Genomic DNA, 26,173 nt, shown 5'->3' on the forward strand with positions numbered 1-26,173 from the left:
CAGCACAGGCTCCTATTTCCTTGGAAGGGATTTAGCTGTTAGGCTACTACAGAAAAAGAAAAGTTGCTATGATCGATCAAATTTTAATACAGTGAGATCTGACTTTAAAAAAAAAAAGACTTAGGTAACTTTAAGGTACTTGGATCTTTAACACACCTTCCTTAAAGGCACTGAAGTATCCCCACAAGCTTTTATCTTTGCACAGTCAGTTGATATACAGACCCTAGGAGACTAAAAGCATGCCCATGGCAAACTCAGTCCAAGGAAATGATGTCTGCTTGAATACTATTGCCAGACTCTCCATTATAAGAAGAGACCTTTCACTCCTTTCCAGAGATTTCAGATATTCAGTACTGACATAGAGGGTAAGGAAACCCACGCTACAAAAGAAAATTGTCTTGATTTGTCTTTTGAAACAGCTTCTCTTTTTACTGCCTAATGTACGATCTTCCACTCAGTAATTGCTTGTCTATTTGCTACAATATATTTAACATGAGAAGCCTTTCCCCCTTTGACTGGATTTTCTTTCTCCTTTTATCAACAATTTTCTTTCTTTAAGGAAATTCCACATCTTGTTAGTCTTAGGAGTGCTTGACTGAAACAGTTTCTAAAACAGTATCTTAAAACAAATTATCTTTTAAGACTTGAGCCATGCCAGACTTCTGAGGCAAGAAGTCCATGCTTCATCATAAAAACATGAAAAATAATGAAGGGGAAAATAAAAATTAATATATTTTCATTGTACCAGGAGGGTTTGAAGGCAACTTCCCACAGAGGTCTGCTTACTTGAAGCCACTGCCCAAACAGGAAAATTGGGAGTGCCTAAGTCCACGATGCACTAATTCTTTGCAAAACAATGTGAGCCAAAGTCCGGTGTTGATATTCATGTTTAGTACCGATTGTGTTTATAATTGGCACCATCTTGTCCGAGGCACTACACAAGTTTGATATGTACCAACCCTCTTCTTGAGGTGCTGGTGCTCACTGCAAACATCTGCTTCAATTACCAGGTTTTCCTTAAGCTCTTTGCAGCACCAGGAGAGTCATTTCCCTCTTTATTATTTTCTCAGGGTTCCTCAAGGTTTTATGTCTTTTCATTCTGATCACGGGGTTATTTGCGTTAGTCTTACTCCACAGCATTACAGCTACACATTGTTGATATGCAGACTTCCCTTTTTCATACTTAATTATGGAATCCCAAGAGAAAAATACACTCAGTTTGGTGTTAGTTTAAGAGTCCAACAGAGAGATGCATTGCAACACTACCACCCATGAAACAACTAGCAGTTAACAAAGTTTTTTATATGTTGGCCTAACATATGTTGCTTATCTATAGACACTTCTGCTTTAATATAAGACATTCAGCATGTTCTTTCATACAGAACAAAATGTCTGTCAAGAAGGCAAATAACAAAACAATCATCATAGAGTTTGATACTACCTTAAAAATAAAGGATTTTTTTTCTCAATATTCATCTGTGGAAGTCTGAGCAAGTATCCACCAAAGGGAACAAAGGTGATAGCTTTCATCCCACCAAAATGCAGTCCATCCTGTTCTTCATTTTGGGACTTTTTCTTTAGTACCACATTCAAAATGCAGTTATGATGGTAACTGTTCCACAGCTCAAATAATAGTAAATACAAATAAAATAATGGTTATTATAGTGAGAAGCATCGTAACAGCCTGTTTCTATGAATTATAAGCCTGGACTTCCTTATCAATTGCCCACTTAATGAGTGGTCTTTGTTGAGGTCCTGTTCAACCATATATTGACTATGTAATGCAAGACTTGTGGAGTTGCTCTTCACAGAAGCACAGGCAGACTATTAACCGTTCTGTTATTAAATGGATGGTGGCTCTCAACCGAATTTTAGATGGCTGGGTTTTTTTCATGCTATAATACTTTCTGTACTGGTATTCAGTTTTGCTTTGCTTTCGTATATCCGATACAGATATAAAAAATATTCTTCTAGCAAAGATCTCCACATGGCTCAGAGACTCAGGAGGAGCTGAGTGAGTGCATGTGAGGTCTCAGTTTGACTAAACATACACACATCTTTTGATACTGTCTCACTGACAGAATGGGTCATGCTTTGGATTTGAACTCTGATGATGCCTGAAGTATCTTTCCTGCTCCTATATAAAAAGAAAAGGCCTGTAGATCAGAGAAGGAGAAGGTGAGCAAGTACCTAGAGATACTCCTTTGAAGTTCAGTGGCAAGCCAACTAAACAGAAAGTTGTTCGTCAATTCCAGTGGGATTTATGTCCACTTCTTAATTGCTTGGTGGCTGGGTGACAAGTAACACATAGGGTGGCGTTTAAAATGCTGCTCTCTTATTTGGGTCTTGATCCAGCAAAGTCCTTAAGTATGAGCTTAACTATAATTTAGTTTGTAGTCTCCTTGAAAGAAGCGGGACTGCTGAAGTTGTATAAAGCTGAAATCAACCTGAAGTAATGCTTTGGACTGGATCCACTGGTCCGATACACTCTTACATATGCATCCTTGTAGCAGAATGACTGTTTTCTCGGCTTAGTGCCTTCACAAGAGACAATTTACAATTTTTAGCCTGACCAGGGCTGTGCTATTCCTGTTTCATTACTGGTGATCCCAACCCTTTCCATCCCTTGGTCTGCCTTCTTGGAGAACACCTGGTGAATCGTGGTGGGAGCAGAGCTGACCTAGGTGTGTTAGGTTCCTATCCTTAAAAGAACAGAGATGTCTAAGACATGTACTACCACATAGTATTATTTTCTTCATTAGAGAGCAGAAATATGATAATGTGTTCACTGACTAGGATTCATTTTATTGTTTATGTTCACTAAAAAAAAAAAAAACACCTCATTTTTAACAAGGTAAATGACCTCACAGTTTTACATCTTCCCAACAAGTTGTGACCAGGTATGGAATACGCTATTTCAACCGTGAACTCTGTCATCTTTTCCTCTGATTTACACAGAACCTTATGGATAACAAATAAAAGTTTCTCCTTACTGCAGGAGGGTGGAGAAATAAAAAAAAGCTGATAAATATCTGAGCAGGCAGCCATAAATACAGCTTGCTTGGCATGCCTGTCCCTGAGATGAACTGATTTGTGGCCTGGATTCAAAGATGTTTTACTGTTCTTTGCTCCTCACTCTGTGGATTCAGCTAGTTAGATCAGGCTAATTTTCAACTGAGGGAAATGAAGAGCTATTATTCTCCCTGAAGGTTATCTCATTTGTTTAAAAACTGGTGGCAAACCATTGACCACTGTATTTGTTTCAAAGAGCAGCAGTGGGGGAGGAGGGTTATATCTGGAAAACTCCCACATGCAAACTCATGAGGACCTTCCCTGAAGTAACAAATAGTTCCATGAGTGGTAAAATGAACTTCACGTGGTTTTCAACAGTTCTCTCTTCAGCTGTAGCAGAGGATGACCTCATCAGGTTATGGTCCATGGGATTTAAGAGGATATATTTCTTGTCATAAAATATGTCAACGTATGGTAGCTTTTTAGTGTCCACCACTGTATCAAAGTTGTTGAGGTTGGCCAACCACTTGTACAAGCGGAAGAAAGACGAAAGCAAACTTGCACACTGGACAACACCTTAGGAAGCGAGGATAAAATTCCAGAAAACTTAGAAAAGTGAAACTAAATTTTCCATATTATTGGTTAGATCCTTAGACAGGGTCATTCTCTAAATTCTTCTTTCTGCAGGAATTTTCACTTCGAGACTGTCTTTGCTCAATCGATAGCCAAGAACAGTGTCAGATTAGCTATTAGCAAGCAGTAATTACCTTTTGTTTTGTTTTTAAATTTTATTTTAGTGAAGGAATTCATTGTCTGTTGAATGCTGATAATAAAAGCAAACTTCTTTCTTAGTAGGTCATGAGTGGGAGTAGCTTTAACAAGAGTGTGTTGATACACTGCTCAAGTTTGCAAGTAAATGCAGGCATCCAGAGCAAATGCAGGATGAAATCCGTGTTTCTGAATCTTGCTGCTCATGCAGCATGGAATTGGGAGAACAGGCTCTAACTGGGAAGGAGAAACATTGGTTTTGCTGGGGATCCATGGTGTAGAAAGTCAAGAGACAAGCACAGTTTTCTGAATATTGAGCTGAAGTTTCCAGTTCCCAGTTTGACACCCAGCTGCCCTCCGTGCAGGGAGGCAAGCACTTCTGAAAATGCAGCTGCTTTGACCACTTAGATGGGAGCTCCTCTAACTTGGACAGCTGGACTATCATGTGTACTATTGTGTTTAAAATTAGTGGTTGGGAAAGAATTAAGAGGAAAAGAAAAGAGAGATTAGTTCAGATAAATAAAATATAGAGCAAGCTGCTTCCCAGTCAGTTCAGACTCTCTGCAGGGAATTGCCTTACTGCAAAGGATGTCTCCCAGCCTCCTTCCCACTCATCTTCCTTATGAGATCGTTTCCCTCCCCCAGTGCAAGGATGTCTTTGTAGCTCCTGCCATCTAGAATATCCTCCTTCTATGTATTGCTTAAATGGCCTTTTTGCCTTATGACTTAACACCTACTTTTATTCATTGTGAAATGATTTTATATGCTTTTTAGTAAATGTGACAGGCAGTGTATTACCCACTGTCGTCTTTTATTTGCTCCCATAAAACATTATGGAATACAGTTAGTATGTGACATTCAGGACACTGTGTAATACTGCCTTGTATTGCATCGCAACATGGAACAGTTCGGTGCCTTGAAAGAGGCACTGCCTTTTCCTTTGCCTACATCTTTTCTCAAGTGTCTTTTTTTGCTGATTTTCCCCATGGCCAGCATCTGGTTTCCACGAGTTCCCCCAGTGTATCTGATGGACACAATGTTTGTTTGCTTGGAAAGGGTTCGTCATTTTAGTCTCACATCTCAGTTGCTACAAGAAGCACAGGAGTTGCTCACATCTCCTCAAGCTGTTTCTCAGACTGGGTTTGTGTTGACTGTGTTCCTGTGTCTGTCTAAACCAGTTAACTCTGAAAAATCCCACTGAAAATCCCTTTAGAAAACTCCAATGCTTTTGGTTCCAGTCCTGACTACACCGCTTCAGGTTGTAATTCAGTGCGCTGGGAGAGAGGTAAGAGGGAATCAAGCTGTTTTAGAGCTCCTGAAGAGCCTACTCCAGCATCAGGTGAAGGCTCTGAGTGGCTTTTCACTTCATCCCATGTGAGTTACAGGAACAGTATTTATGGCCGTTTGTGACAAACATACTTTTTTCATGTGTGGAAAAGGCATATCTTCATGTTTTAATATTTTTATATCCTCTGTTTTACTATACTGAGCATTCTCTCTCCAGTCTTTGCTCCATAAGGACTTTATAATTGCTGCATTTACCATGATATACATCACAAGACACTGTGCTTTGCTTTTTAAGCTTTTTAACATGTGTAGCTTTATTTCTCCACTTACCTGTTCAACTTGGGTGCTGCAGAGCTGCACTAGCCATTACGTTTCAGCACTGATCTTGGTCAGCTGTGAGTGACTTGCTGGCAGAGCATCTCAGTCTGTGGGATTCCAAGTCTAAATTGAATGAAAAGCTGTGACAGAGCCTGTCTTCTTGGGGTACAAGAATGCTGGTAACATACTTTCTTATCTGGTGTGCTGAGTTAAGTGCACAGATTTTTTGTTTGGGGGTATATATATGAGTACATTTAAAAGGTACTGTCCCTAGCACTCTAATCTCAGCAGCTGACAACTCCAGAATAAAGCTTGTACTGGGACTGGCTGGGAAAAATGAAGCTTTCACTTAGAGGCACGAACCACACTGAACCACACAGTGAAATGCGTGCTGATGGTGGGGAAATGATGGGTGACAGTTTGCTGTCCAAGAAAGAGCAAAGTACTCTTAGATATGGGATGAGTTCTGCCATGTTTTACTGTGGGAACTTTTGTTCTGACTTAGGGAATGGTTCTTTCATTCAAAAATTCAGAATTTGCTTTCATCAGAAACTGGTTTATTTTTATCCCTTTTCTTGGGCATTTTGGACAAAGTGCTGTGAAATATCTTGTCCTCGTGGGTTTGCTGGGTGTTCTCAGGGTCCAAAAGTCCTCAGCATTTCAGTACAAACTCAGGAGTGTTGGCAGGACATTTTGTTTTGTTCCAGATTAAGGGAAAAAAAAACGAGGTTTATTTATTTATTTATTTACTTACTTATTTATTTATTATTTATTTATTTATGGGGAAAATAAAATAAAATAGAAAAGAGACCTGAGTGTAGATGTTCCTGATGAAAATTGCAGCAAAACTGATAGGTGGGTGGCTTTTATTTTCACTAAATTGTCACTTCCTAATGCAAATTGTTTTGTCAAAACATAGCAAAACAAAATAAAACAAAACAAAACTGGCTAGTTCTGCCCTTGGTGAGCTATGGAGTCAGGGCTATGTTTGCTTAGAAAGGGTGGCTCAGGGTGTGAGAACATTTCATTTTGAATGAAAGCATTTTAGAAAGATGTCACAATTAGATCTTTGGAGCTATCTTTATCTTCCAAGTTTCAGGTTGTTTGGAAGCTAGAATTATTACCCTGCCAGAAGGGTACAATGAGCTGTTGACACACAACTACGCTTTCCTTACAGCTGCACGCAAGAAGGTATTTACGGCCAGGAACCAGTGAAAAGCAACCTGAAAAATAGATGTACTTACCATGAAGTTTGTACGATTTCTCTTGGTTCCCGTTTTCCATGAGCATTTATGAAACAAATATATTTCTTTTTATAAGGAGCTTGGAAAGCTTCAGTCAAACATTAGATTTTATTTTAAGAGAGAAAAATTTTATTACTGCGTGTGACAGATGGCTGTGGCTGGTTGCTTACTTTGGTTTTGTATTTCCAACATTCATAGAGTCGCTTGGTGAGAGAAATTTCCTCCCCCCATTTGCTCTTCCTCAGCAGCCAAATTCAGAAGGCAGTTTTATGTTTCTGTTGCTTATAGTGGAACTGGAGGTTGGCCTGACGTTCAGCAGAGTACCGGGGGTGTTGTTCAGTTTAAGATTTAGATGGTGGTGTTTAGGTGTTGGCCTGAAAGCAAGTGTTCAAGTTCCTGCAGAAAGCAGAAATTCGGCCAGTGCAGTTGGGTGACTGCCTCAGGACCTGTTCACGTGTAGCTCCCACCGGCTGTGCTGAGAAGGTGCTCAGCTCGCCTATGCACAGAGATGGCTCCATGAGACAGCACAGCTTCCACGGGGACTTTTGCTGGGAGCTCCTGGGTATGCTGCTGGACCTCCCTGTCCTCATGGAGGCCAGGCAGGAAACCATGCTATGTCTTAAATGGCGTTAGAAATCTCTCTGTGAGTAACTGAACAGGGTCCTAGATCCCCATGCACTATTTGGGGAACACAGATAGTTGTCTTACAGGTGGAGGTTCAGATCTGAGTCCTAACTGGGAACTGAATCCTGCCGTGATCTACGTATTGAATTAGAGCCTTCTAATCCTCCGTATTTCACCACACTGAAGTAGTCAATGCACAAACAAATTAGTTGTTTGCAATTCTTTGATGCTGGGAGCCAAATTCCAGTGTCAGTTACAGCTGGACAATGCCAGTGCATGGTGCAACTGGGAAGACGTTTTGACTTTTAAAGAGCTGGGTCTTGCCACGGTTCCTGTTGTCCTTGGAGTCAGGGATTTACAGCAGCTGAGGCTTTACCTCAGTATAAGTAAACTTCAGGAACAATTGAGTTATTTGCTCAGGCAGAAGTTGTGGAATTTTAATTAAGTAGAGGCTTGGCTGTTTGTCTGGAAGTTACTCAATAAGGGGGTTGGTGGGACGGTTTCTGACTTCAGTTACATTGGTGTAAGCATGGAGCAGCTATTTGTGTTAATGATCCATTGACAGCAAATGATTCACACCATATAAATAAAATCAAAATGTGGCCTAACACATGCTTCTGGGAGGAAACACTTAAGCACAATAAACAGACTCACTTGTATGCACTTTCCTGCAGCCTCTTAGTGCTGCTTTTGTCCCGAGGTCATTTCTCCCCAGAGCACCAGATTTGGGAAGCAGGGCTGTTTACCTTTTTACATTGCTCTGTCTCACTTCATTGTTCTCAAGCTTGCAGCTTTTGTTGAAGTTTAAAATCTGTTTTAAAACCAAAATGGCGAGAATTAAATTATATAATTGATATCAATGTAAAAGTAATAATATATTTATCACAAAATAAAGAGTCTATGTGGTTGCGAACTGTTGTTCTTATTGTTTATGGGGGGTTGAATTAAGAGGAAATACACTGTACTTCCTATTCAATATTAACTTTTCTTAGACCCAACTTTTTTTAGACTTTAAATGCAAATTATTTGTTCTGTGTTATAAACTGTTGTGTTTTTTGCCTTCCTGTAACTGGAACAACATACTAATTTCTACAAGTTGTGACTACTAACAGAGAGCAATCACCTCACAGACTTGTACCGAAAAGAAGAGACCATCAGCGTGGCAGGGAACGGCTGCATCCACAGTCCTCGCTTCCCCAGCAGTTACCCCAGGAACCTCCTGCTGACGTGGCGGCTCCACTCGCCGGAGAACACCAGGATCCAGCTGGCTTTTGATAATCAGTTTGGACTGGAGGAGCCTGAAAATGATATCTGCAGGTGAGTGGTTAGTGAAAGCTTGCAAAGGGCTCCGTAGTGCCACCTTTGAGCTCAAGGATGTGGCCGCTGGCCTGAGACTGCGAGCCGAAGCTTGGGTGTCTCTGACTGGGTCTAGGATAGCTCTGCTTGGAAAACAGACCTCCAAGGGTCCCTTCCAACCCAAACTTGTCTTTGAACTTATAAATAAGCTGAGCTGTCCTGGACTTGGAGCATTTTTGGCAGGTTTTAGTATTTCTATAACATTTTAAGCATAAGGCACTTGTATGCTCAAATCCAGCTACCTAACAAGGCAGGTACTACTTTAAAAGAATTCTGTCCTCTGCTCCCTCTGTCATGTTTCAGCCAGGCAAAAGCCCTCATTTACAGTAGGTAGAAGGCTCTGGGAGGTGTGAGTGAGTAGGTATGTGTTTATATTGGAGTGTGAGGGACAGATAAAAATACATTGAAAAGTAGAACTATGTTCTTCAATTTATTTGTTTCTCTATTGTTACTCCTCACTGGTACAGTTTCTTTTAAAACCTTCAAATATAGGTCCACAAACATCAGTGTACACTGCATACTGATATATCTAATAAAGTATACTCTACTATATCCCGGTTGCTTTGATTTCCCTTTTTAAGCAAAAGTGACCATAATCTCAGTTGATCTGGTTGATTAACCCAGATGGATAAACTGCTTTGCATTAGCAGAGCAAAGGGGGGAATCTTGCCAACACTCACTAAAACGGTGCAAATCCATGGAGTTTTTGGTTTATATTTCTTTGATTCAGCTATCTGTTCTGTGGGAGAGAGCAGGCTCAGGATTCCTCTGTACTCCGAAAGGCAGATTGCTGTGATACTACTTACATAAAACTTGCAAGTCTCAGCTACCAGCTGTCTGCCTGATCATGTTATTACTTACACTTTATCTATGCAGAGAACTGGGCTGTTAGGATTTCTGCACACCCAGCCTCTGCTTATCTTATCTTCTTTGTCAATCAATTTGCATTTATAGGGTTTGGCAGCTCTGTGCCGTTTCACAGGGTGGATTTTTTCTTTTTTTCTTGTTTTGCTTTGTTAATTTTCTAAGTTACCAATAGGGAGAACCATTTCTGCAGGTTTGTTTTCCATTTAGTAATAAAAGAGTGCAGGCAGAAACTGGCTCTCCTTCCCTGTGCCTTGATGGTCTTGGCAGCTGCTGCTCTGCTCTGGTACTGTTGGTCCAAGATCAGCAGCAGCAGCAGTCGGTAAGGACAGTTACCTCCTAGCACGGCAAACGCTTTCCCAGATTGAGAGCCTAATGCATACAGAAGCGGCCTGTTAATATTTACATAGTGGATAAACTGTGGCTGACCTTAAAGCATTGCAACTTTGAAACAGACGTCTAATTTACTGTGGAAAAAAAGATGAAGTATTCTCTGTCAAGGGCCATTAAAGATTGTGGCATGGTGAGGGGAAGTCAAGCTGTTTGTGGCGCTATGGGTTTGGGGACCCTCTTGGAAGACAGTCTGCCTGCTTCTCCCAGAGCAGCTAATTTAGGATGCGGAGAGAAGTGTCTATAGAAGCTGGAAAAATATCACATCGTTTATAGCAATAAAGCTTTCCCTGGTGTTGGAAGACCTGTATTTGCATAGTACTACTTCCAGAGTGAGGAGTTTCTCAGGCAGACAGCTTGTGATGGCTTTAAGCCTGTTAAGTACTATGTTCATAGTTAGATTTTTTGCTAATGCTCACTATGTTTTTCAAAACTAGGTCCTTTCTACAACTCCAGTCCCTGACAATCCCTGCAGTGCTCCTTTAGAGAGACAGACAGGCACGTTTTAATTTAAATTAATGCTGAGAGCTGAACATGTGCTTGAATGCTGTGCATATTGGACAAGTAATTCAGGACCTCTGCACCTTACCTTCCTTTTGTACTTGCTTTTCACCTTAAACTATTTTTTTACAGAAACTTCCTAGTGTTTGCTTTCAGTTTTTCATTAATGCTAATTATTGTAATTTGCATACTATTAAGACTGAACTGATTGAAATGCATTCAGGCTGAGGAATGAAAAGTTACACTTTAGCAGAGCTGTTATGGGAGGAGGAGAAATATTCAAGGTTTTACGGAATTTTCTAGAAGTGCTCTTAGCATTTCCACAGGCACTTCATAAGAGATGATTCTGAAAAGCAATTAAATTACCCAGCCTCTGAGGCTTCTTAGATGCAGCGAAACAACTGAGATTGCACCTACTTCTGTGACTATTGCAGCAAATCCTTTGCTATTGAAAATATAAATAAACCCTGAAAGCCCATGGATTTTCCCCATTTTTGCTAGCAGCTAGTCTGGCTCCTGGCCTCAAAGAGTGGGGAGGTCAGTCAGGACAATTTTCACCAAAGCCTACAAAGTTATCTTATGGACTCAGTGACCTTAAAGGTCTTTCCCAACCTAAATGAGTCTATGATCCTGTGCTGAAAACTCTGTAACCCCTCAAGTTAGAATAAGCGTTTACTGGCTGCTGTGCTGCCCGTGGGTAGTGGTGGATGCTCAGGCGGGCAGTGCAGAGCGCTGCCCGGGTACCATGTCCATCACTATGAGGGAGGGGGAGCAGAGGACGGTGGAGGGAGCTTGACACAAAGTTTACCTCTGTCTGAAACTAAACTTTGTCGTGCTACAAAAAACATATGTTTCAGCAGAGCTTGGGCAGATTTAAGTGATTTTGTTATGGCAAGTCTGTTATTTTCTGTTCTCTGCAATTTGAGGTGGGTGAATATAAAAGCAGCAGTGCTGATGTTCTCAAGCCGCATAGTACTTGCGGGTATTTTTTTTTTACATGGGATCTCAGCAGAAAAAGAAAAGCAGGACTGTTATTTACAGAGCTATTCAGCTCCCACAACTGGGCAGGGAGATGGGTGCTTGGCTCACAGACCCAGGGGTAGGGAGCAACAAACACATTGCTGGTAAGAACTGGTTAACAGTCTTAAACTCCATTTTTGGAGGGAGCATGCGCTTTGATAATAAAAAACTTTCCTGGTAAAGACCTCCAAAGTTTTAAGGCTTAACTTTACCATAAAGATGGCAGCTCTCCTCATCTCTCGCTGCCTGCACTTAACCTGCCCCTCTTGTCTTCACCTCTCCCTCACTGGCCACAATGTGTGGGGCCTAATTCTGGCTCCACAGATATCAAAGAACTGGTTTTCTCATAGACATTGTGAGACCATGACTTCATTCTCTGCCCTCCTTATTCTTCAGCTCAATAACTGAACTCGATATATGACCCAAGCAAGCAAATACACAGGCTGCGGCAGTGAGTGCTCTCATTGTGTCCCCTCATCCCTGGGGTTCAGTGCCTGCTGCTCCTGGCAGAGCCCTCTTTAGGCTCAGGGTACCACGACTGTGGCACGGGTGCCTGGCCAAGGTGTGACCTTGCAGAGGGGAAGATGTGCTGTTGTTTTTCCCCTGGTGACGGCACCCACACAAACAGCAGAGGACTCCCTGCTGCAGCACACAGAGTGCCAGCCTGCCCTTTTCTGCTTGAAAGCTTGAAATGAGTCTTTCCAAACCATCTAGCAGAGGCACCGTGACACCTACAAAGAAGGTCCTAAAAAGCACTTTTCAGCAGCATGCACTGCCCTGTGTCCTTCCAGCACCTTCCTTTGCTCCGGTCACGGCAGCAGCCTGTATCCAGCCCTCCAACAGGCATGGCAGGCAGGAGCCGGGGGCTGCTGCTGCAGGGAGTTGGGGACCCACCAGAAAGTGCACAAGTGCTTGCAGCTGCTCAGCTTGGGCAGCCTGCCTTAAATAATATTATATCAGATCTCTAAATTATTTATCCACCACATGAAATGTAATGCCTGTGCTTACTGTGTACTAAACACATGCAAGTGCCTCTCATTAATGTTTTAACGCGGTGGCAAATACTGTCTGTCATGTTCCAGAAGCCCAAAAATCAGCCATTTGAGCACTCAGGCAGTAACTTGCAGCTTAGTGTATTTTGTGCTACGTGAGCATGTCCACCATTTGCAATATTTAGTCTGATGTTTTGCAGTAGAAAACAGGGGACAGTTGTCTTTGTGTTTCCAGCTGTGCTCCTGTCTGTTTGCAAGCATCTTCTGAAACCAGAGTTATCAAAAACTAATCCTTCAAACTGGTTCTCAGGTATGACTTTGTGGAAGTGGAAGATGTATCAGAGACCAGTACAGTTATACGAGGACGGTGGTGTGGACACAAAGAAGTACCTCCAAGGATAACATCAAGAACAAATCAGATAAAAATTACCTTCAAATCCGATGACTACTTTGTGGCTAAACCTGGATTCAAGATTTGTTACTCCCTGGTGGTAAGTCACTTAGCTGTATCATGGGTGAGAGACAGACTGTAGTGTAAAAGAGCATCAGTACTTGAAGCTGAATGGTGTAGCTAACTGCATTGGATCAAAACACTAATTGACTGGAAGTATTTTCATTCCAACAACTACATTAAAACAAAGTATTTTTGGCATCCTGTCATTAAATATAAAATAAAGTCAAGTCCAGGCCAAGATTTACACTAATAACATGTTTCAGAAGCACTATCACTTTCTACACTGAGGCTGCACTGCCAGTGCCTTGACAGATGCAGCACAAAGAGCAAAAAAATGGCTGCTCTATGAACTCCTTTTTTATGTTCATTTGAGGTCAAATAAAAATACCTTAGGGGTTTATGGCTGTGATTCTGAGTTAGATGCAGAGTAGTTTGTTCTACATGCAATAAAATTCTACGTGCAAGACAGTATGCTAAGGCTCAGGCTGTATTTTCAACCACGTATAAACATGCCTCTTTGTATATGCAGTGGCATTAGCCGTGTATCATGTACTGTTTCAATGAGATGAAAACCTCCTCTTTTTTTATTTTGGTTTTGTCTTTAGGGAGCAGGGTTGCTCATTGCTCTAAGTAGATTTTGATAAAAATATCTATTCCTTTGTATTGTCCTGATTAATATTATAATGCTTTTGGTGCAGTGTAGCTCGAAAGAGGCAGACTTTGCAAACACTCAGGAAATGGTAAGCATTAATTTATTATACTGTCATAATTATGTTTTTATATTCGTCACAATTCTTATTCCCTTTTTATTCAACCCACTGTTATTTAACAAGAATAAGAAAGCCTGGAATACGAATAACGTTAATGCTATAACAGGAGACATCCACTGTTTGAGTCATTACACTTCAGCCTCTCGGCTTTGCATGCTTATATGCCTATGTATGCTAAAAAGAGTCCATAAACAGCACATTGTCAAGGCAACTCTAAAGCTATAAAGACTGTGCTCCCTTGCATTTAAATTGCTAGGCTTCTAGTGGAGTAAGGCATTGCACTGTGAGTAAATCCTGAGTTATAATTTACTCTGATTTGAAGGTAATCTACTAAAACTAAAATGTAGGCAGAACAGTCTATGAGACCATTGGGCATAAAAATGAGACAGTGAAGCAGTCTCTCTTTACACTGCTTGTGTTTCAGTGCAGCCACAAAAACTCTGCTGCATTTAGCAAGCTTTATTCCAGACCACATATAGCTAGTCTGATAGTATTAGACTTTCCAAAAATGAATGTTATCACTCATAAGACACAGGAGACTCTGCACTAGAAGCTCAAAAAGGACTACTGTATTTATCTAACTTCAAAACTACGAGTAAACAGAAAATTTTAGTGTCTAGCAAATCTATTCAAAAGAATACTCTCCCGGTACACCCTCTGAATGGAATGCTGTTTTATTTCTGAGAGAAGAGAACTGTACAGGTGATTGGTGGCATTTGTGAGATGGAGGATGATACGTAGTTAGCTGGTCTTCAGATTCTAAACCATCCAACCTAAAACTGCAGGATTAATATTCAGCAGTCTGCCCTTATTCGATAGTCCCTGCAGTCACTTAGAGCTCAGTTCATAGATATGCTGAGCACTGCTGACCCCTGAAGGTTGAACTCATTGTGCGTTTCTAGGTGGCAAACCAGGGAGCATTAATGAAGCATGCAAAAACATATGGTATTTTGTATCAGATGAAAAGAAAGACCTTTACATTGATTTTTTTCTTTGCTTTGTAACCTTGTCCAGTACAAGGCTATTTTGGGGACTTTATTGGAAAGTGGTGCACAAGATATGTGCAAATCTTTTAAGTCCCTTGTTTTTTCTTATATGTGGAGTTTAGATCTGCATGGCAGTGGGGTTTTTTTGGTATATAAGACTGATAATTTTGCAGAGAAAATTGAAACAAGCAGTTTGGAGAGTTTGCTTAAGTTTATTGATCAGCTGCATCTCCTGAGCGTGGTGCCAGGATGGCTGCGTGAATTTCTCCCCGTTACACATGCAGCCAAACAGCCTTGCTCTCTGGCCTTCTTATTTATGAATCTTCAAGGAAGTTAGTCAAGATCACTTCATTTGATGCAGATCAAGTTTTTACTTAGTTCAGCACTCTGCATGAGGCACAAATGAGACTTCGCAAAGCTTATCAGAAACATACTTCATTATTTTCATGTACTTGTGTTTTTGCATTAACTTCACATTTCAGTACCATTTAGAGAAACAAAAAGGGTTTATTTTGCTAGAGAAGATATAAATTAGACTTGTATCCATGAAAATCACGTTTGCCCTTGTAAAACAAGGCAAAGTAAGCAACCCATGTCAAATGAAGGGACTCAGTCACTCAGGACGGTGGGATTAGAATTCAAAGTGGCTCTGGAAAATTAGACTGAAAAAGCCACAAGGGTGATCTTTAGCAGGATGAGGTTGAAAGCCATATGGATGGATGGGAGTAATTAACTGTCCCAATATAAGATAAGGGACAATGGGCCAGGGAGCAAATCTATAAAATAAAGTCAGACCATCTAAATACAGCATTTATCTTTTGCTTGCCAAGGCTGGCTTTCCTCCACCTTCTTCTTCCTTCTCTCTGTGTCTTCTGCCTCTTGGCCCCTTGGCCTCTGCCCTCCCCTCTGTGGGTCTGAAGGACTAGGAACACTGGAGGCAGAGCCATGAGGGTGGTTTGGAGAAAGGGGTAGATCCAATGTGCTGCCTGTTGCCTGTCCCTGATCCACTCTTTGCCCATGAAGCCGTAGGACTCCCTGGGTTGGGAGCTCCAGGGTGGACCAGACTCGAGGAGCTTATGTGTTGAGTGTACGCCACTGCTTATCCCAAGTTGAATAAGAGTCAAAAGTGTCCTAACATGGCTGGAAAAACTCATTCCTACACTGTGCTGTCTATAACAGTGCAGAAGTACGTTAGTACGTGCAGCCAGTGGCTCGTGTCTACAGACACTTCACATTCAAAGCCCCCAGTTGTAGCTGTGCAGTTTGTTGGCTTAGCTTGGGTATCCACACAGAGAAATGTCTCCCTTGCACCTCTTTAAAATTTTTCTTTTCCTTCAAGCTTCACAGACCTGGAACAAAAATGGTCTGGAGCAAGCCCTGGACAACTATTAGGCATGAGCCTCACTTAACTGCAAATTTGTTTGAAATTCCTCCCTGCCATTATCACTTAAAGTGCTTATTTCTCAAACATATTTTTTTTCTTGATTGAGTTGCCTTAGAAACATTAATTTGCAGTATAGAAAGCACTGAGGTGTTCCAGTCTTTTTTTCTCACATGTTACATAATTTCTTACTCTAAGGACACAGCATTTCACAACAAACACTATAGAAATGTGACACAGAGGAAGGTGAGTAATCTTAGGTTACTTACACCGTTGCTGACGGGGAGGTAGGCACTGTCATGAGAAAGGACCCCTGGGTTGCACACTTGAAAGTAGGTGATGTGAATATTCCACATTGCCACAAATGTAAAATTTTATTCCACCACCGCTTGCAGTGCAATTACCACAACCGAGGGATCTTGCGTGTAGCAAGTAAGTATTTATAATTACTGAAAATACTGCATCCATTATTTTGAGATGTAGGAATGCAAATGAAGTTACACTGTTACATATGGAAATAATCTTCGCTTGACTGATGTCATTTTATACAATCTTTTTTCTTCTGAAGTGAAATTCTTCCAATGTCCTAATTCTGGAAGGGAATGTTAACAAGATTGGACCCCATGTTTTACAAGTACATTAGCATGGACATTTACTAAAATAATCTAGGAACTCATTCAGGAACATGTTCCAGCAATAAAGGTGAATGTTTTGAATTAAAATTCCCAACCCTGCATCTAGTTTCATTTTAATGAGACAACTAGAAAGTGTTGGATTCCATTTACTCATTAAAAACATTATTTTAAGTTTATTAGAAAAGGCACATACCTGTTATACAATTATAACAGTAAATTGTTATTGCCTTACTAATTGTTCCGTTAATCCTAAATGAAATCCTTATTTTGGAACTTTGACTAAAGTCATTAGTGGAAAAAAGGGCTACAAAAAAGCTAGGAACATACATGTATGTATATGTATATGTGCAAACATGCATTTATACAAGGATGTAAGCTTTAAAAAATATAAATCTTTTTACATGTATACACATATATATGTGCTTTTACCTTTCATTTCTTTCTAATACAGTGCGTGACTAGGAAACATCACATGGCATTAAGAGCAATCTTAGCTTATTTGGGAGTTGCAAACCAACAGTGGTGGATGTGCCGTGCTAAAAAGGACAACATAAGTGCATTTGTCCCAGGATAAACTTATGTGCCACTACGCCTATCAGTGTGTTAGATCATGAGTAATTTTTGCTTGTTTGAAATGACATTTTTTTGAGTGAAGGAGCCATAAAGAAATTAATGGAATGGAGTGGGAGGAACTTTGGGTTTTGATCAATCATGTGGAAATTCTATAGAGAATTAGCTTTCTGCTAAACAACCAGGCTATACGCTACCACTCTTATGATCAAAAACAGAACATTGGTCACAAAGTGGGGTAAGACATCACAGTCAGTCTAATAAAATTAAATTACTTTCCCATGCAAAAAGTATTGACCAGTCAAAGTTGGTTCAAATACTGAAATAACTTAAACTCCTTGATATTTGCCTATTAAGCTCACAAGAAAACACAAGAAATTCAAAGCACAATTGGAAAATGAAAATGGGCAGAATAAGAGCCTGATCCCAATCCTTGTACTCACAGTCACTCTGAATTATGCGACTGGCTCCCTGTATTTTGCCAGTTTTGTTTGCACAAGTACTGCAGCACCAGGCTGCAGGATTTTTAAATAAGTCAAGAAATAAACTCCCTTGTAAGAGTGAACATGATCGGAAAATGATACAGCCATCAGCGTGAATACAAATTCATAAATACCACAGAAAATGATTAATTCTTTATCATTGGCCACAGACCTGAATCCAGCCTGGAAGCTGGATGAGTCTTTGCTGCTGTGCTTCTCTTTTAGCTTGTCACTTCTTTTACAGAATAGACATTTCATTTCTGTCTTCAAGACAAAATATTCTGCCTGAAAACCCATATAATATATCACATGTGACAACAGGCATGATAATGATGCATGAATACCTTCTCCGGTTTTAGATAATCCACAGATGGAATCCCAGTAAGTTGCTGGGGGTACAAAAGGAGAGGAATCGGGGTGGGGTGGGGGGATGTCTTGGTTAGTGAAGTTGTTGTACATGAAATAGATCTCACAATGAAGAAGCAAGAATTTAGACATGGAAGCTTTATCAGTTGTTCTTCTTTCACTTTTCCTCTGATTTCAGTTTTGATTGCCTGTCTATGCTAGACAGCAAAGATTTTTTATAAATACAACCCATGTGCAAAACTCCTAACAATGAAACTTCTATTTTCTTAAATTCCGGCAGAAAACTATTTTCTGTGGGTTTGCTCAAGGCATACAATCCTCATAAAATTATCAGCCAGAGGCTCATCTTTCAGGAGAGAAGTTATTAAGTCCTTTCTAATTAGATAAAAATTGCTCAAGATCTTTAACATTCCTTCCCAACTTTACATAAACAGAGGATTTAAGAGATTATCTGTGCACTATTTTTTTATATATATATATTTTTTTTTTTTTACTTTGGAAGGTGTTTGGAATGTTCTAAAAAGCAACATAAAATGACAGCGTGTTAGAAAGAGAGATTGTGCCTCATTGTATCTTGAGACATGGAGCATCTCAGAGTAATTTTATATGGGGAGGAGGAATGCTTTCCATTTAATGAAGGTTCCTGAGAATCCAGCAAGCCTCAGTCTGCTGCTTGATTCATCTCGCAGGATCTAACCTGTCCTTCAGTAGGGTTTGATGAAGAAAGGAAGGTGGTGTGGTAGACAAGCCAAGTAGTGCGGTAGGCAGGGACATCGCAGTTGTCCCAGAACTCAGAGCAGAGGAAAAGATGGTGAAGGATACAAAAGAAGCAAAACTGGGTGTCAGATAGGTTGGTGATAAGGAAATGGCATACTTGGGTTGAGAAGGCACGTCTGGAACAAGCAGTTTCACAGGCAGCATTGGCTGCCTCAGGGGTAGCCGAAGTTCCTAACCAAAAGATTCTTTCCAACATTTGCATCTAACCAAGAGCTATTTCTCCTTCCAGTGCCCTATCACACCTTACAAAACCCCAAACATATACCACCTAACTCCTAAGTCTTGCCCATCTCATCTCCTCAGGTGGAAAAGCTTGCAGGTTTTCAGGTCGGAGACCCACCAGCTGAATGCCACGTATGAGCGAGAGGGAGCCTGGGGGCTGCAGCGAAAGCTATGACCTGACCTGGCCCAACACTCTGCAGTCAGTTGTCCCAGACTACATCTCCTCCCACTTTTCATTAGACTGTGATCCTTCTCTTCTGAAGGTCTCTTCTGAAGGTCTGATGCCCCTTCCACGTTTACTCTTGTTGTCTTAGGCACAAAGATTAGTCCAAATCCTTCTCCTATGTGACTGAATTTTAAGTTTCATTAGGATTCTCCCTGTCTTGTGTCCTAATTTCTAAAGCCGTTTGTAAGTCAGAGGTGATACTGATAAGAGAGTGGTAAAAAAAAGTAGGTTTCAGGGAGAAGAGGAATCACCTACCAGCTTGGCATCAGAGGATGCTACAAATACTAGAGGGAAGGACTGTTATAGGATCACCCAGCTATGGCAATGAAACATGGCAGCAGCAAAGACCAGAGGGGATAGTTTAGTCCAAGTTCAGTAATAAAAGTAATTGTGGGTGAGGCAAGCACACACAGGGGAAGAGGCAAGTCCACAGAGAGAGTGAAGGCAGAAGGCAGCAGAAATGCCAAAACAAAATGGTCAGAGAGGCAGAAGTCCCCAAAAAGCAAAGATTCTTGAAAGCTGAAAGGAAAAATAAAAAAGCCAAAGGACAGAGAGGTTGTGACTAACAATATCAAATTTAGCAAACACATCACGAAAGGTGAGGAAGAAGCCTTCCCTCTCTATCTATCAGATGTCCATGTGTCAACATTTCATGTTCATAGTAACATGAAAACAGTTTCAGTTGGACTGAAGAAGGATGAATGCCAATTAAGGAAACATTTTTAACAAGGGAATGAAGAGAAGAAGGGATTTGTGTAAACAAGTGGAGTTGTGGCGGCATGGTTAGGAAGGAAAGGAGGCAAATGAATTGGAGGTTTTGAACAGGCAGTGGACTTGAAATAGGAAAGACTGCATCTAGGAGAGGAGGGAGGGCAGGTGTGGATCGGGTAGAAAGCGGAGCAAAAGTAGGGCCATTTCACTACATGAGCCTCTTTTGGTAAAATCTCTGACTGTGAGCTTGAGGAGAATAAGACTGGGTTTGGGGATGTTTCAAAAAAGTGAAAAGATTCAGCGAGGGACGTGGGTAAGAAATTGAGTTATGGCCAGGGAAATACAGACCTTCTGGCAAGGGAGCTACCAGAACCAGAAGCAGTGGGACCCAGTAAGCACACAGAAGATGCTGGAAGCTGTCAGACTTCAACTGATAGAACAATTGTTTTAATCAAAAAGGAAAATAGACTTTAGTGTCTATGTTTTCCCAGCTGCAAGCATGTGTGCCTGGCAGTTTTGTTGTTTGAACAGCATGGTGGAGAAGTGGCTATTTGCTCTCCTCTGTCCCTGATTTGTTGACAGCTTAGTTAAAGTGTGGCTCCTTCACGGGACATTGCCATCAATCTGTCTTAACATAACAGCAATCCTGTTGATGTCCAGTTCCTTTTGAAAATGCTACATCTTTAATCCAGTAGTGTGTTACGCAGTCTCTGAGAATTCACCAGACTCCTGGTGGTGGCCAAGGACAAGAAAATGTAGCACTTTATGTCTTCAAAGGATTATATAAACACAAGTGTCATTTTCATTTGTTATTTTCAAATCTAGTATCCTGTCCCAAATAGTTGACTCTAACAAAAACTTAGAGGCATTGTTCATGTAGGACAGTTTTAGATTTTGAAGGACTGCATTTCCTGTACTTACCTGTTTTAAGAGTTCCTGAGGATGTCAATGACCCACAGGAAATTCCTACTTTTCCAAGGTAAGTTAGAAATACAAAGAAAAAAATAATAATAATAAAAAAAGACCATTGTGTGCAGTACAAGAGGGTTACCCATGTTAGACAAAAAAAAAAAAAAAAAAAAAAAAAAGAAAGAAAATAAAATCATAGTTTTCTCCTTGTAGAAGCTCAAAAGCCTTATTCAGCATCAACGTGATTTCTTGCAAAACACATCAGAAACAAACTGGAAGATGCAGATTCCAAGAAGCATGCAACTGTATTAGTAATGAGATCAAACAGCTACATAGCCAGTAAGAATAGTGGATAAGGGCCACAGAAATATTGCTGGTTTTGGGAAGCATGTAATACTGACAGAATACTGACTTGGTTTCCTAGTTAAATGAATGAAGAGGACCCCAGTCTGATAGCAACTGGCCATGATCTTGCCACTGTACTTGGCTAAGTAAGGGCATGTGTGAGGATTCATGGTGAGTTGTTTGTCCCTTTATCTTGCATGCCCATGCTGCTTCCCAGTTCATAACCAGTTTCTAGTGCTAACATAGCTGGATACATAAAAAAATTCTATATGAAAGCTAATATTTTCTCTGTTTTTCATTAAGTAAAATACAGAGTACACTACAAGTAGACTTCCAGTGAGCCAGAGTTCATGAATTATTGGCCACTGGCAAAACTGTGCTGTTAGACAAGTAGGAAATGAAAGCCATCCCCAAACTTCCTGGAAAAATCTTAAGTAACCATTGATAATTAGAGAAATAAATCAATGATTCCTAACAGTCTGGAAGTCTTGTGAATGAGTGGTAGTTAAAAAATTGATGGAGAATATTAAAGATATTTTTGTATTAAAACTACCCTAGGCAAATCAGTTTGTTTTAAAAAGGATTTATTATTTCCAGCTTTTTTAGAGCTTGCCATTCTTAAAATCACTAATGCTACTTACCATGTATGTTGGACAGCTTTTTCAGGTTACCCATAAAGCAATATTCTTAGTTAACATCAAATATATAAAGGTAGCAGAAAGTTAGGGTGGTTCCAGCACTGAAAATTGTAACGCATGAAAGGAAAGGGTACATTTTCTGTGCCATAATGAGCCTAACCTGGGAGAGGGCAATGGCCATCCTGTTCCCTGACATTGCTTCCCATGTGTAACCAATAGAAAGTATCAATAGCCCGGACATGGTATCTCGACACTGCAGTAGGGACAGACCAGTGGCAGCCTTAGTACAGCTCCTGTTAGAAGACATGGAGACCTTGTAGCTCATTTGTCTGCTTAGAGTTGACCGTTAAGAGGGCAGCAGAAAGACAAATGGGAAATACAGTAGTGAAGTGGACATGCCACAAACACCCCGTCAGTGCTGCTGGTAGATGTGTGGACCTCTCTGTGTTTACACTAAAAAGGAAGGTTAAATCCAACCATTCTCGCCTTAGTTTACCCTAAACCACACATCACTGTATATGAACATAAGGTGAATTTACACTGTCAAACTTTTTGAACAGCACTCATTAACTTGTCCATCACATTAGCTGTTTGGTTGAAAAGTGGGACTAGTTTAGATTGTTGACTTGAGGACATAATGCTGTCTTTGTAAATCCATACTCTGTCCTTTAATTCCACTTCAGCAACAGCTGAAGAATGTTAGCATGTGAAATGATGATAATGTATGAAGAACCTACCTTTTATTTTGGCTTGGTAACTCTGGAGGGTGTTTTATGGAAATGTAGTTAAGGATGACAGTTTGTAAGGACAACAGAGATAACATGTTTGATTCCGTAAAACAGTTAATTAGGCACTAAGGCTGTACTACATTGCTGCAAAGAGGTGTTAACACCTGGTGCTGCACTGTGGCAAGGCTGGACCCTCCCACCACCCTGTCCACAAGGGAAGAGGAAACGGCTGGTTCTTCCCAGGTTCTGTTCCTGTTGAGCAGCCTCTGCTCTAGATTTTCTGCAAAAGCTGAAGGTGCAGCTTAACTTTAATGTGTGCCAGCTGTGTTGGAGAAGAGTAGGAAACCAGTCTGCTTTCAGGATTTTCTTCTGACAGCTTTCCAGAGGAAGTGGCTGGTGAATTGAAGCATGCTAGACCTCCAGCCTGCACTGAGGAATTTGTGAAAACCCATCACAGCAAGTGTTGGTTGCAAGTTGTCCTCTGAATCAAAACAAGAATTGCATGTCTTCACATTTTTGTGGAGCGCTGGGCTCCTAGGCTCAACTTCGTGTTTTGTATTCCACCAATACTATTTTTTCGACTATGTGTCAACAGTATCTTACACAGCCTGGCAGCACCGTCCTGATCTTGTACTGTCCTAGCCTAAGTTTGGGTTGCAGGGTCTCTTACAGCCTTAGCACTCTTCAGTGTGGTTTTGTCGTTCCTGGCAAGCCAGGGGAAACAATACGATGCGTATAATGTGTGTTTACTTGCTTACAGAACAAGTCTTTGCCTTATTTGTTGCAACAGCTGTAACTGCTGGAAAATAATTAGAGCCCTGGGTCAAATGATACTGATTGTTTTAAGATTTCTGAGTCTAAATTTGGAGGGGTTGTAGGGTTAGGGGGGGTGTGTGTGCAGTAATGTGTAATGCAGCGATACCTAGAATCTCATAATTTAAAGACATGAGGTCATTCAGCCCATTTTTCTCTAAGGGCAAGATTTTTCTGTATTTAAAATTCATTGGTTGTTCATCTAGCATATTTTTTATATATAACAAACATAGTAACATACCTCATGGGAGATTAAACCATAGACTAATAAATCACTGTTGCAAAGACATTTTTTCTTTGATAATCAGTTTAAATTTTCCTTTTTTTAATGCCATACCATTGCCTGCAATTATATTCCTTCCTAATTTATGATAAAGAAGTCTGTTCTTTTTGTCATGGGTGTCTGTCTCCTACAGATATTTGCAGAGTTTTCACACTTCTTTGCTTATTGCCTAGTCATTGCTTAGTCAAGCAAGGATGCCTGTACTTGGCTTTTAATCTTTCACAAAAATTCAGGCTATCCAATCCCCTCAGAGTTTTTAATGTTCTTTTGAAAAGTCCCCCAGATTTTTCCAGCTTTTTACAGTGTCACTGTGGTAGTGATGGGAGCTGAATCTGGGGGTTCAAGCATCACTAAGGCTGTGTTATGGGTGGCATGTCACCTGCCACAGTACCCTGCTTAGGCAGGTCTATATGGCAGTGGCCAGCTTGGCTGCCCTAACACTGGAAATGTGTCTTTTGATGTGTTCTCCTCTGTCAGCTCAGTCCATCTTTGAGCTCCCAGGTTTCCTAGGTTCCTCCTTCTGCTCAGCATGTCATTTAGGAACATATTAGGTTGCATTTTTCCAGGGTGAACTTTCCCCTTGCTGGGTTGCAATAGTGTTTGTGATTTTTTCCATGTCCTCAGCGAAGACAGCTGTGCCCGATTGCGTTGCCTGCAGGTTTGGATCCGGCATCATAGCCTCAGGGAGGGTGCTGGCCTCACAGCTGCATCAATGAGGCAGGCTTCACCACTACTTGCCCTGACAATTTCTCGCAGTCTCAGGTCTTCCCACCTCAAAGACAGGCACAATAAGCCTTTGTAAGATGTCACAGGATTGACTTCTAAAACACACTACAGAGGCACGCTGTATTGTTTCTTCCTGCAGTCTGGGACATGGTGCCAGCAGGGCGGGATGCATGGCCTTGCTGAGACTGATGAACAAGAAGGTTGTCTGCTATGCTCATTTATTTGGATGCTTGTTTTTTCTGGGCCTGCCAGACTTACCTGAGGTCCTCTCTAGTTTAAGAAGTTGTATGATTACAAAATGGAGAGCAGCAATCCCAGATTCCAAGCCTGGAAGGTGAAACAGGAAAAATCATCTTCAGACCATGCCAAGTCACTTGGTTTGGTGGGTGGGAAAAGGCTGGTAGCTATCCTCATCCATCTCCTTCTCCTTAGGAGGAACATCATAACTGAAGCTCTTAGTGTCTCTGCACTTTTAACAATTCTTAGGCTTATTCTGACTCTGCAGTTCCAGGCACAGATCATCAGAGAAAGTCCTTCCCCCATGCTGGAGAAGCTGGTGTGCTTTCAGGTTGGCACTCAGCACATCGCTTCTAGCTTTAATAACCGTCATGCTATATATCACATCTCTAAAGAAAGTCACAATGCTGTATAAATCTGATCTATATTTTCTATACATATATCTATATCTGTTTTTCTTTGAGCACTCGATAAAGGCCGTGCATGCCTTCATAACAACACAGATGGCAGATACATCGCAGAGTGTTTCTCTTTTTCCCTTACACATGCATATTCACACACACATCTTTTATTAGTTGCAGGGTTCTTGTCACTTTAGACTTGATAGGATAAATCTTACCAGAAAATATTTGGCTAAACGATACTGTTACATAAAATAAGCCCCTGCCTGGTGCTGAGCTTTGTGCTACTGAACTGAACACCTCCTCAGACCCAGTGCCTGCATTGTTAACACAATCCTTTGCCTACAACCCCCTTTCTGGTTTTCAGCCCACACATTTCTCGCCATGCTGCACTGCTTTTGAACGTACATGCCATGCCAAAAAAAAGTTCTATCACATTTCCGATCTCTTGCAATACCAAGAAAAATGCAGTTCTGTTTTCCTCAATTGTCAGTTTGATGACCAGTCAGTGCTTAATGAGAGAAGGTCTGAGCTTGTAACTACATAGGGTCAGATTTTGCAACTCATCTGCAGCACTGGAAGCTAAAAATAATTTTTAGATCTGTGGAATTTGTGTATCTTGCTGTCAGATCATTTTCAGCAGAATCAAATAACATCCCATTTTTCTGTGACCCTTGATAACAAGGTGGGGTTTTTTTTCACTTTAATAGTTTTTGTTTAGAGAAATATTTTAATTGGACAGATTTGTGTTTTGTGGCAGACAAAACTTATTTTCCAGGTCCCCTTCTTTTCATAAGCTGTAGAAGCCTTTTTATTTAATAATACTTCTAATCCTGGCACATCTAAAAATGCTTTATTTTAAACAATATTTGTGGTAAAAAATACTCTGTAACGAAAGTTTCCCTCAGACTGGGAACATCAGGCACCATGTTGTCTCATTGCACGTTCTTGATTCTAGGCACTGTTGTCCAACCATCAGTCATATAACGAAGCATAAATACAAGCCTTCACAGAATCAGACTCTCTAATAAAGAAGTCTGTGTATCTCAATTTTCAGACTATTAGACTATTAAACAAGCTAGATGTGACCCAAAGCATAGGCACAAGGTTGTTTGCACTCCCACATTTTTAGCCTGG

At 40.8% G+C, this 26,173-nt stretch overlaps 1 protein-coding gene across 3 annotated transcripts in view; it reads left to right on the top strand.

Annotated features, from left to right (window-relative positions):
* Nucleotides 1-26,173, top strand: part of PDGFD (platelet derived growth factor D) — a 147,327-nt gene that overhangs the window by 77,534 nt on the left and 43,620 nt on the right. For 2 of the 3 annotated variants that reach the window (XM_040584457.1, XM_040584459.1), the window contains exons 2-3: nucleotides 8,366-8,570; nucleotides 12,687-12,867. In XM_040584457.1, the coding sequence (XP_040440391.1) occupies nucleotides 8,366-8,570; nucleotides 12,687-12,867 (386 nt within the window). The remainder of the gene's footprint in view (nucleotides 1-8,365; nucleotides 8,571-12,686; nucleotides 12,868-26,173) is intronic. The other variant, XM_040584458.1, reaches the window with a different exon arrangement.

The sequence above is a fragment of the Falco naumanni genome, chromosome 2 (genome assembly GCF_017639655.2).
Source record: "Falco naumanni isolate bFalNau1 chromosome 2, bFalNau1.pat, whole genome shotgun sequence".
In the NCBI taxonomy this organism is placed as follows: Eukaryota; Metazoa; Chordata; class Aves; order Falconiformes; family Falconidae; genus Falco; species Falco naumanni.